Here is a 13,033-nt window from a genome sequence, read left to right as displayed (position 1 = left end):
CAGGAATTCTATTATCCTTGATCACACTTCTAACTTATTGAATGAGGCTGGGTTTCCATTCAAAATCAGAACCACCAATCTGGCTAGGCCTCACAGCCAGCTTGCTCTGGAGACTTGCCGACCCAGCATTATGTGTGTGGGTTCTGGCAATGCAAACTTCAATCCTTGCTCTGGCCTTGCAGGCTATTAAGCACTGAGCCATCTCCAGCCCAGGGAGCTTAGACTTCCATTTCAAAAAATTATATAAAAGTTTAGAAAAAATACAATCTTTCTCTGACTCCTACTCATAAATAATGAAGCAGGGATACCAATTGTTGTCCGGGGATAAAGATGCCTAACGTTCGGTTTTATTTCCCCAGGAAGAGACTTGAAGATGAGCTTATGTGGTGGTATTCTAATTGTACTGAAATGTGATTTTTTTTTTTTTTGGTTTTTCGAGACAGGGTTTCTCTGTGTAGCTTTGCGCCTTTCCTGGAGCTCACTTGGTAGCCCAGGCTGGCCTCGAACTCATAGAGATCCGCCTGGCTCTGCCTCCCGAGTGCTGGGATTAAAGGCGTGCGCCACCAACGCCTGGCCTGAAATGTGATTTTGATTGTATGTTAATAAATAAAGTTGCCCGGGGGTCAGAGCTATTAGAGCCATAGACAGAGTGTGGCGGTGGTGGCACACGCCTTTAATCCCATAGATCTCTGTGTGTTCAGGGATACAGCCAGCATTGGAGACATATGCCTTTAAGACCTAGGGGGCTGTACATTCAGACAGTGACAAGGCAGTCATGTGTTTGGGTTTACAACCAATGAGAAGGCAGAACAAAATACTATAAAAAAAAAACGAACAGACAGGATATAGCTCTCTTTCGGGAAGCTGGGACACCGCAGGCGGAAGGGTGAGATTTTAGCTCTGAGCTCTGACCTCTCGGCTTTCTCTTTTACATTGTTTCTGTGTTTCTTATTTAATAAGACTGTTGTTTACATCAATAAGCTTACAAGAAAGTCTGTTGTTTACAAAGGAGAGGAAAATCTAAAGAGAACCAGGAAATAAGAATTTACTGTATTCTGGGGTTATGGGAGGGGGAGGGGAAGGGAGGAGATTTTATATTTCCTCTTTTATTTAAAAATTTTAAAAACTTAATAAAGGTAATGTTTGAAAACTCCAATTTTTAAATTATATCTCCATTTCAGTTCAGAAACATCCTCTCATCATTAAAACTTTGTTTCTTTTTTTCCCTCAGAGAAACACACATTCACTTATAATAGTTAGCATGTCTCCCATAAACAACAGCGGATGAAAATGTCCTAAAGGCCATAGCATTTACAATCAATTTCCTAGGTCTAGCAATCCCTTAATAGTCATTTAAAGGTAATGAAAATGGGCTGAACACAAGTTTGTGGGAATTTTTTTGGGATAAGATTTAATTCTTCTTGTCTTCCTTAATGGGTAAAGCAGTAAAACTCTTTCTATAAATGCCACTCCCTTTGGAGCGGCACTATTAGGAGATAAGGTATTGTTGGAGTTGGAGGAAGTGTGTCACTGTGGAGGTGGGCTTTGAGATGCTCAAGCCACACCCAGTGAGACAGTCTACTTCCTGTTGCCTGCAGGTCAACATGTAGCAGCTCCTGCTCCAGCACCATGTCTACCTGCACGTTACCATGCTCCCTGACATGATGATGATAATGGACTGAACCAAAGAAACTGTGAGTCGCCATCTCAATTAAATGTTTTTTGTTTTGTTTTGTTTTTTACCAGAGTTGCCGTGGTCATGGTGTCTCTTCACAGCAATAGAAACGAGGACAATTGGAGATCTAAAATAGAAAGTGGAAATGGTTTTCCTGACACCAGCAATAATTGATTGACTCATAATTACTTGAAGAGTGAAACGGATGGATATCTGGGGGTGAGTTTTTGTCTGCTCATCTCCTTCAGAGAGCGCACAGGAACTTGTGGAACACAGAGAAAGAAATCACAGAAGAAACCCACTCCACTCTGGAGACTCCAGAATGAAGACACATACTAAAGACTAGATCCCTGCCAGCTTCCTGACCACATGTGGCCTGTGCTATTGTTTTAAACAAATTATACATCTGACCAGACAGAGAAGCCACTCAAAAATTTAATGTGAAAATGAATATTCCATATTATCCTCCAAATATTTCTTCAGCAATAAAAAAGATTATTCTGTTTCTTATAAAACATTAGCATTTTGTTCCTGCACAGGCTCAGTATTTATGCACTGTTACACATGTTTTCCTAGACAGAACACCTATAAAAACAGACTTTCAGTCATATCTGTAAAGTTTAAGGGAAAAAGAGTGAGAACAGATCAAAGACAGTGGCCAGGAAGTGAAACACCTTGAGTTTTTTGCTGTTTCCTACAAATTCTTTCTGTTGGGTATATTGTTTTGATTCACTGTAGGTTTTTGGAATATTAACTCTTTGCAAATGCCAATAACTTGGAAATGTTTCTCTCCAAGATGTGAAAATGAAATAGATACACAACTTTTCCCCTATTTTTTACTTTAAAGATGAACATTGCAAATTGGACATTTCTAGATTTTCATTAAAGAACTATCAGACAATGTATCTTGATTACATTCTTTCACCTCCCCAAACTCCTCCCAGGTCTTCCCCACCTTACCACCCACCTAAGGACGTTTTTATCCTCTCTTTGATGTTTTTTGTTCACAAAAGATAGACAACTAAGTTCCATGCCCCATGTATTTCCTGTGTATGCTGTGTACTCTGGTTATCCTAACTTTCTGATCAGTTTTCATATGTTACTGAAGTCTGGCCTTAGTAATTTATATTTCTAAAAATTTTACTTATTATTACTACCAATTATTAATTGTAATCACAGTTATCCTTCTGTATGAAATTTAACTGATTTAGGTAATTTTGAGTAATACATTGGAATTCTCATCATAATTCATTAAAGGTACAGTAATTTTAAGATGTGAAGTAATTAGACATTTTCATGATACTAAATCTTGCCATCCAGGATCATAGGCATGTTTTTTTAAAGTATACTTTTATGAAATATTATTTTCTCCATATAGGTCCATCCCAACCTGAGTTTTTTTGTTTGCTTTGTTTTTGGGGTGTGTGTGTGTGTGTGTGTCTGTGTGTGTGTGTGTGTGTGTGTGTGAGAGAGAGAGAGAGAGAGAGAAAGAGAGAGAGAGAGAGAGAGAGAGAGAGAGAGAGAGAGAGAGAGAGAGATGTTCACAAACATGTGCAGGTACACACACACACACACACACATATGTACATAAGAACCTATGGAGGCCAGAGGAGACTATGGGGTGCCCTGCTCTATCATCCCCTGCCTTGTTCCTTTGAGATTAGATTGCTCACTGAACCTGGAGCTGAGCTGAGCCAGCAAGTCCCGGCAATCCTCCTGTCTCTGCTTCCCACAGAGCTGGAGTTACAGACACAGGCACAACCATCCCAAGCTTTTTATGCGGGTTCAGGGAATTTGAACTCTGCGCAGCAAGTGCTTTTACTCACTGAGACATCCCAGTCCCCGGCCCCATGGTTCCATGCACTGAAAATAATAAAGAGAAGTGAAGAGTTCAAGGAGGGGCCTACACAGCCCCCTAAGGTACTTGTGGTAAATGAACACTGGACACCAAAGGAGTGCCCATAGGCTCTGAGGACATGGCACTGCAGCTGGGCAAGACCGCAGGAGCCTGGCAGACCACATCTCCAGCCCCTCATCCTCCAGCCGCCAGCCTTTCCACACATGGTAGTCATCTCTGAGTTCTGACGCTAGTGCTTCTAAATCTGTGAGAGGTCAGTGGGGCTTCTAACATCTCAGGTATTTGGGACAACGTGTGTTATCTTGGGTACAGCTTCCTTCTGAAGAAGTAAAAGCAATAACTGGAAGCAGATGACGCTCGGCTGCTTCATTCTGATGCTGAAGATAAAGGGACAGCGAGAACGATGGCGTGGGAAAGATGGCAAGGACCACGGCAGGCATTGCCTGGAGCAGATAAATTACAGCTGACGGGAGACGAAGAGGGTCAACAGACTGACCCTCTGCCCTTTACTCCACCCATGCATGCACACAGGAAAAAAAAACCACATATTCCATTCTGTCGTTTCAAACAAGTCCAGCAATGCTATGCTGAATCAACCTCTTCGGCTCTTCTGATAAAAAACTATATCTCATGTTAATTTTACAAGTATTGCCTCCCACATTAAATAAGAACACAAAGTGGAGCCTGCTTCAAAATTGTGATGCCTTTTCCTTCTTTAAAAGGAATAAAGAACATGGTCCCATTTATAGTAAACAGAGGTGAGAGAATATTGGGTAAATAAAACATAAAATATATCTTACTCTAAAAATGACCTTTACACTTCAGCACTTTATCTCTAGGGGGAAAAAGAGATTATCCAAACGCCTTGATAACTTTCCATCAGAACACACTGTAAAAGAGGAGTGTGCTTGAATGAGAAGGGTGAAGAATTAATGAAGCCAAGGAACAGTGTCATGGGAGTGGGACTCGGCAGGATTAAACTGAGACGCGGTCGAGTGGAACCTCTCTCCCGGCTCATAAACGTGACAGGGCTGTCCAACAGCCTATGACCATTAGAGGAGTCACTGTGTGCCGGAGCCAGGTGACGGAGGAGTCACCTCACAGAAAATCTGGCTTAGGCCATCACAGGGACCATGTCCAGTGTTTCATACAGGAAACAAACAGTATTAGAAACAGCCTCTGAGGACTCTCTTCTCGGCCCATCGTCATACAGGGATGTCTGCACGCCTGGGGTATCAGGTTGCCTGTTCCCAATGGCGCCATCATAGCCTTAGGCCTGGGGGGAGGACAAAAGTATAGGTTTGGGCTAGAAAAGATAAAATTTGTGGTAGGTCAGATGAAACCTCTCGCTTTTGTAAATAGTTAGATACAGTTTTCAAGGCTAGTGACTGAGAAATACTGTCCCAATACATTTCTGTGTGGTTTATTGCAACCTAGGTCCAACCCAGCTCATCAAGGCCAGGCTAGCAAAGGAAAATGAGTCTCATGAAATATCCCCAGAATGATATGCATTAGCCTCCAACCCCCACATTAGATTCAGATTATCAGATTTCAAGCGGGAACGGAGAAGTTCTTAATAAAATAACTGTTCTGTGCCTATAACTCCACTGGAGTAATCTTGGCTCTGTTATTTGATCCTTTCCTTCATTATTTGGGACAATTTGTCACATGAAAGGCCAAAAGACCAATTCCAGTCATAACTCTGGTTATCGGCCATCGCACCCAGGCTAGCTGGGGCAAGAGTGATGAGTGAGATTATTAAGTCAGCTCAGATGGCATGATGAAGTCTTTCAAGAATGCTGCTATTGGCCAGCAAGAGGGTACAGAGAAGGCATCCCAGTGGTGAGAAGCTGTGAGTTAGATGCAAGTAAGCGATGATGCTCCATAAGGTCTACACTTGGAGGAAGTGCAAATATCAGAACGCAATGAAACGGGACTGGGGAGCTGAGGAAGCCGGAGAGGGCAGTGCCACGTTCACCACAGATGTCACCCTGGCTTGGCTTCACTGTGATTTTGCTAGTTTGCAGACTTGTTTGTTAGCAAAGCCAAGGTCATTCTGTATTTGCGCCTGGCCACTCCACGGTGTCAGTAATGTTCCACGCTGTTCCACCCAAATGCAATGGTGCCCAAAACAAAAACAAAACCACCGCAAAAATATTAAAGACTGTGGCTGAGATCTTTTTTGTTTTCAAAGTCACAAATTAGTGACGAACAGGGTGAAAATGCACAGCTCAACTTCTGACTCTACCCAATAGAAATTTTTTTGAGATTTTTATCTGTGTATGGGTATGTGCACATGAATGCAGGTACCCATAGCGCCCAGAAGAGGGCACTGCATGCCCTGGAGTGGGAATTGCAGGAGCCTGTGAGTCACCTGATGTACTGGGAATGGTGCTCTAGAATTCTGTAAGAACATCGAGGGCTCCTAACCACTGAGCCATCCATCTCTCTCAGGCACCAAATGCACATTTTTGCATGCACATTCTATGATTTATACTTCAAAGAATCAATTCTATCAAGGTGAATCCAATTCCTTGTAAATCAATGTGGGGGGGGAAGGTTGACTCAACAGGTTATTCTTGGTAATACATACATATACACAAATACATATATACACGCAATAACAATTGATGAAAAAAGCAGCCAGGAATTTGAAGGAGAGTGAGGAAGGAAATATGGGAGGGTTTGGAGAGAGGACGAGGAAGGGGGAAATTTCATAATTAAATTATAATCTCAAAATTGAACAATAAGTAAATTTCATCTTAAAATAAAGCATAGTAAGATTATAGGCAGAAAAAAAAAGGTGCTGTGGATGCCACCCTATGTTAAAAAATAAAACAAATAAATAAAAATGCTGCTAAAATAAAATATAACAAGTATATAGAAAAAAGCAAACAAGAGTAACTTTTCTCTGCCTGCTGTTTGTTGTTCTAAGCTGGAGCAAGTACTGCAGCTGGGCAAACTCCCAGCAAGGAAGCCCTGGATGAGGAGAGGAACCTGCCTAAGACAGGGGGCACAGAACCCAAACACGAAAAGCTGATTGTTCTAGGCTGTCTGCCAACGCACAGGAGCGCATGCACGGAGGTCACTGGGAGTTTGGGGTCCAGGGCGAAGAGAAGTGAACAGATGTCCCCAGAAGCATCTAAACATGGACCTCAGTCTTTTCGCCAAGATGAAGAAAGTAAACTCAGTGGCGGGTGAGCATGCTGCTCCTCAAACCCATCAAAAGCCACGACAGGGGTGCAGCCGGTACCCAGCACTCGGAAGGGTTCCTGCAAATCTGAAGTGAGCCTGGACTTGTCTGTGAGTTCAAGGTTAGCCTGGGACTACAGAAAACCTCGTCTGAAAAATGTATGTTTAAAAAATAAGTAATAACTAATATGCAATTTAATAATGTGCAGCTTAATTGAAAGCAAAGAGTCAAGTAATTTAATTTGCTCTTCAGTTCTGTGGGCACAGCAATACTCACCATTTTGGATAGATGAAATTTCATAAGAGAAGATACATTTGGGGAAAGTTCTCTTCATGAAAACACAATCAAGGTCTAATTGAACTATCAGTTTGTAGATTCTTTTAATTAAAAAATAACAATAAAGAGAATGAACATGTTTTTTGCTAGCACACAGTGACTTCAGGTAGCCACTGTATTATTTGAAATTGTCAGTTGTGGGCTGGAGAGACGGCTTGGGCGAGCTAAGAGAGCTTGCTGTGTAAGCACAAGGGTTGGAGTTTGGATTCCAGAACCCACATAGTGAGCCAGGAGTCCCCTGAAAGCCTGTTACTCCAACACCAAAGTGGGTGGAGACAGAAGGATCCTGGAGAATTGCAGGCCTCCAGCCTGGTTGAAAAGACACAAGCTTCAAGTTCAGGGAGAGAACTCTGCCTCAATGAATAAGTGGAGATAGATGCAGAATGCCCTACACACACACACACACACACACACACACACACACACACACGGATATGTCACATACGCACTACATTCACACACAGATTTACTTTCATAAAAATATGATATAAGCAGCCGGGCGGTGGTGGCACACGCCTTTAATCCCAGCACTCGGGAGGCAGAGCCAGGCGGATCTCTGTGAGTTCGAGGCCAGCCTGGGCTACCAAGTGAGTTCCAGGAAAGGCACAAAGCTACACAGAGAAACCCTGTCTCGAAAAACCAAAAAAAAAAAAAAAAAAAAAAAAAAAAAGATATAAGCACATTTCTTACACTTATATACATGTAAACCATATGTAAGTAATTTACACACATCATCATCATTGCCTATGTTTCAGCAGAAGCTTGCCTGAGTACCCCAGAATAGAAACCTCAGGATTCTTGCTTTTCTTGTCTCCCCTGAAGCTCAGACAGGACCATGAGGAAAGGCTTCAGGTGAGCGCAAGCAGTCTGATATCTTGAATTAAGAGTTAATGATAACAGGACTAGAGAGATGACTCAGCTTGAAGAGCATGTGTCGCTCAACTCAGAATTCATGTCTGGAGCAGCCTCAGCTGTAACTTCAGCTCTAACAGATGCAATGCTCTCCTCTGGCCTTCTCAGGCATGTGCAAGTGCACACACACACACACACACACACACACACACCCCTGTGAATATACATACACTCTCACAGATATACACCTGTGAATACCTACACACACACAACTGTGAATACACAAATACAGGCATATAACTACACATGAATAAAAATAATATAAAATAAAAAGAAGTAGGAAAGGGGGACGGAAAAGCTAGTGATATGAAGACACGGAGATTGAGCTTGTGATTTTCCTGGCACCAACTGCAGATTTCACAGGCTGAAGTTGCAGGGACACAATGTCATTTAGCTCAGTGTCCTCTGCCAGTGTCACCGTGTGCTTGGCATTAGTGGACATACTGGGCTTGCCAGACAGTCCGTGGCCTGGTTGGGAGCAGTGGCTGGCTCTGCACTCCAGGCACAGCCCATCAGTCCTCCTGGAAACTCCACAACATTTTAACTAATTCATTAGGAACCAAACAAAGAACCAAACAAAAAGCCACCCTCCATCAGATGGAGGGAGCTCCTGCTGCTCACTCTGGGAAACCCTGCTGACCACAAGGAGACAGGATGCAGAGCCAGGGATCTGGAGAAAGAAGCAGGTGCTGCTGGGAAATGAAAGGCAACACAGGAGAGGAAGGGGCAGGGATGGCTTCTGGGGCAGAAAAGGGGAAAGAATGAGACAAGATGCATCTCCCCAGAGTGCCTGCTGTGATCAACCCACGGTACACACTTTATATTAGAAACTTCTAGAAATGACTTGGGAGCAGATGGCTGTAAAATAGAGAGTTAAGGCCATGAACTAGGCAAGTTCTTGTGGTTTAAAACAAAAGAAAACCAAACAAGGAAGGGCAGGTATGCCTGTCAAGGGGAAGGGAAGGGCATCGGGAGAGATGGAACCTTAGAGCTCCTCCCTCTATGGTGAATCCATTTCTCACACGTTCTGCTGCGGAATGAACGCCAGGACCGTGTTAACAGAACTGCAGATCCCGTGGGCACGCAATGTGATCACATCTGCTGCCCCTTCCTCTAGATTCCTACCTGTCACTTCACGTCCTTGCTCAATGCATCTTACCAATAAGGCCAAGCCTGGTTGTGGTGATATTGTGTTCCCCAAAATATTGTGCACCCTAATAAACTTATCTGGGGTCAGAGAACAGAACAGCCACTAGATAGAGGCCAGAAAATGATGGCATATATGCCTTTAATCCTAGCATTCCAGAGGCATCTGGATCTCTGTGAGTTCAAAGCCACACTGGAAATAGTCAGGCGCAGTAACAAGAGCCTTTAATCCCAGGAAGTGATGGCAGGAAGCAGAAAGGTATATAAGGCATGAGGACCAGGAACTAGGCCTGGTTAAGCTTTCAGACTTTCGAGAAGCAGTTCAGCTGAGATTCATTCTGGATGAGGACTGAGAGGCTTCTAGTCTGAGGTAACAGGATCAGCTGAGGAATTGGCAAGGTGCGGTGGCTATGGCCTGTTCTGCTTCTCTGATCTTCCAGCATTCACCCCAATACCTGGCTCCAGGTTTGTTTTTATTAATAAGACCTTTTAAGATTCGTGCTATACCTGGTTCACCTACTCAACACACGTTTCCACCCCTGGTACTGGTAATTATCCACACTCAGTTCTGTTTTCTTTGACAGCCATTAATAATAGTCTTAGCATACTAATGCATTAAACTGATCATTGGGTTTTTTTTTTCTCTCCCAAAATAACGCACCAAGTAGAATGTAATTCATTGTTTGTCTTCTAAACTTCTGAAGCAGAAAAGCAGGGAGCTTTTCCCGAGAGGATCTGGGAGAGAACCCTTTAAAGGTCATTGTTCACCTCGCAGCCACCTGAGGCAGTAGATGGGACACACACCATCTGAAACCCAAAGCCTAGGGAACAGGCGTCTGTAGCAGCTTTGGCGAGGTCTGTGTTCCTGCGCAAGCCGAAGGCCATTCAATTGTGCAGGGCTGTGTATCCCGCTCCAGAGAGCCCTGAAAACACCCTCTTCCTGCCGTGGCCGGCCGTGAGGCTCTGCACAAGCAGAGGGCAGGAGCCAAGGCAGTTCTCAGTGGCTGGCTGGATGCTGAGAGCACCTGACATGCTCATAGCGGCCCTTGGCCAAGAACGGGAGGCACAGAATAAAGGAATCCACGTCCAGTTCTGGAGAAACCACCAAGCTGACTGGACAGACTTCCCGTGAGATCACATGACTAAGACTGTACCATTAGGATCTGTAATCACACCAACAAACTTCGCATCATAAAACTCTTTCTGGGCTCTGGGGTGAAGCGCTCACCCCGCTGCTCTTGCAAAGGACCCAAGTTCAGTTCCCAGCACCCACGTCAGGTGACTCTCAAGAGCCTGCTACTCCAGCTACAGGGGATGTGACTCCATCGTCTGGCATCTGTGGAAACCTGCACTCACATGCTTATACCCACGTGCAGTTACATGAACATCCATATAATTTAAAAATACAAATAAGCTTTAAAAATAAACTAAATCTTTCTAGAGCTCTCCATTCATTTATTATCTGTCTAATTATATACCTAATAACCTATGGTCTAGGCATCCATCCAACCATCTTTAACTGGTTCTATTTTTCTGGAGAATACTTGATTACAGCATCCCCTAATATTCCTTTTTTGTGTAGATTTATGGATATCTTCCTCAAAATCAGTCTCCAAGACTCCTGGCCTCGTGGGCTCCTCCCACATCTGAATCTCTGAGCTGTTACTACAGCTTACACATCATTGGTTCTGAGATATTTTATTTGTTCAGAGGGCTCTGGGCTACCTCTGTACACATATGGCTCTTTAAAGTTTTATATTTTTATGAGTTGTTTTCTTTTCTACAGTAACAACTTACAATGGAAATCATCGATACACCACAACTATTCCCATGAGACAGTTTGAAGGGATGTTTTTCTGTTAATAGAGAATAATAACAGGTTCTGAAAACAAGCCAGGGTACAGAAAGGGAGAAGGGGCTCTCGTCTTTTTACCCTGGAGCCACGTGTAAGAGTTCCGAATTCAAGCCCCACAGACACGTCACAGTCCAGTTGTGGCCTCTGAGCCACGTGGGCTCTCCACATCATCCCCACCATTCCTGTCCTGGCCTTGTATTTCCCGAAGAGCAGGAATCCGGAGAACCTGAAGTCAGGAAAGGTGCCAGCAGATGGGGACAGAGCGTGAGTCAGGGCGCCTGCTTGCCCTTTCTTCACCGTGGACACGGGGCTATGCACACCTCTGGTCAGCTCTGTAGACCCGAGCTCTGTGGAGGGCAGTGGCCTTTCCCTGTACTCATCAGTGTGTTTCTGGAATCCCATGGCGAGCATCACTTCATCGGTGATGAAGCCCAGTACTGCTGGCTTCACCTTCTGGGCTGGCAGGGCATCGTTTAGGTACCCAGGCTAGCCAAGTTTGCTGGAGTTTGACAAAGACTCCAAATAAAATATTTTTGAAATGATATTTTCATCCATTATGGAGGAGGCAAGAGAGGGACAACTTTTAACTCGTGTGGTATTTTATACAATGATATTAAACTTTTCAACAAGAAAATCAAGTTATTATCTATTTTTCTCATCAGAGCCCATAATTTTACATGTTAAACACTGGGATTACAAGTGTGTGTCACCATGTCCAGCCTTTGTTTGTTTGTTTGCTTGTTTGTTTGTTTTTAGTGTCGGGGCTGGGGATTGAACTCAGGTCCTCACTCTTGGGCAGCCAGCACTTTACCACCTGAGCCATCTCCCCAGCCCTGGTCCCCGACTTTAAAACATGGCAGACATTCAAGATCCAAACCATAGACACTAAATGTGTCCTTAATGACGTAAATGAAGTTAGTACCTGCAGTGCCAAACACGGAAGCTATGCCTTCTAAAACGGTCCTGTGGATGTCGGGATGAGACAGGACAAACCCGAGTGTCCAGAACGCAATCTGGAAAAGAGGAACACATCCAACGTGAAACCTTCTCCCAAGGTGACGAGAGCAAATTTAGTGTTAGCTGTAGGCAGCTGAAAGAAGCAAGGACAGTGTTTCAGTCGACCTCAAAAGCACACGATTAGGGGCTTAGCAGTCAAGAGAACTTCCGGCCCTTCCAAAGGACACAGGTTGCGTTAGAATCTACATCATAGCTCACAGCCATCTGTAATTCCAGTCCTGGAGAATCTGACGCCCTCTTCTGGCCTCTGCGGGCATTGCATACATGTGGTACATGGGGGTAAAACACCAGATTTTAAAATAAGAGTGATATCATTAAGATGTCAAATTTATACATCAATTCTGTCGCTATAGTTTAGCTATAGTATTTACATAGAGGCAACTATCTTTGCTGAACTAGAAAAGATAGAATTGTGTTTACTAACAAGAAACATGAAATGCCATGAAGCCATTCACTAAATATTCAGAACAAATCATAATCTAAGAATGTTAATACAACATGAAAATATTGCCATGATTTAATAGCCTTAAAATACAAATGAAGCAGAGGAGAGTAGTGGCACATAGCTACAATCTGGAAGTAGAGGCAGGAGGATTGCTATGAGTTCAAGGACAACTTGGTTTCCAGGTGAATTTCGTAGCAGCCAGGCCTATACAACAAGGCTATGTTGAGAGCAAGAGAGAGGGAATGAGAATGAAACAGAAAATTTTCTTCTTGCAACTAAAACATAATAATTTAAAATAATTCCAGGAAACCATACTTAAGTCTCATTAAGTAAACTATGGGGGGCTGGAGATGAGGCTTGACGGTAGGACACTGGTATGGTATGAACATACAAGTCCTGGTTCAGTACCCAGCACTCCTCAAAATTAATATAGAATAAAAGTAAAACGAACAAACAGACGATGAGACTTCACCACAAGAAAAACAGAGCCACTTTATACCCAAGTACACCCGTAAATTCTCCCTTTTGGCATATCAGGATTATTTTGTATCTATTAATGTAGTTTTCAATGTTCAATGGAAACACAGGTAATATAC

The 13,033-nt window shown here is 43.4% G+C and overlaps 1 protein-coding gene across 1 annotated transcript in view; it reads right to left on the bottom strand.

Annotated features, from left to right (window-relative positions):
- LOC114707856 (24-hydroxycholesterol 7-alpha-hydroxylase) overlaps nucleotides 1–13,033 on the bottom strand; it is an 81,638-nt gene that overhangs the window by 42,483 nt on the left and 26,122 nt on the right. Inside the window, exon 7 of the mRNA XM_028890717.2 lies at nucleotides 11,898–11,988. Within this exon, the coding sequence (XP_028746550.1) occupies nucleotides 11,898–11,988 (91 nt within the window). The remainder of the gene's footprint in view (nucleotides 1–11,897; nucleotides 11,989–13,033) is intronic.

The sequence above is a fragment of the Peromyscus leucopus genome, chromosome 16_21, assembly GCF_004664715.2.
Source record: "Peromyscus leucopus breed LL Stock chromosome 16_21, UCI_PerLeu_2.1, whole genome shotgun sequence".
In the NCBI taxonomy this organism is placed as follows: Eukaryota; Metazoa; Chordata; class Mammalia; order Rodentia; family Cricetidae; genus Peromyscus; species Peromyscus leucopus.
This window is presented reverse-complemented; position numbering and strand designations above follow the sequence as displayed.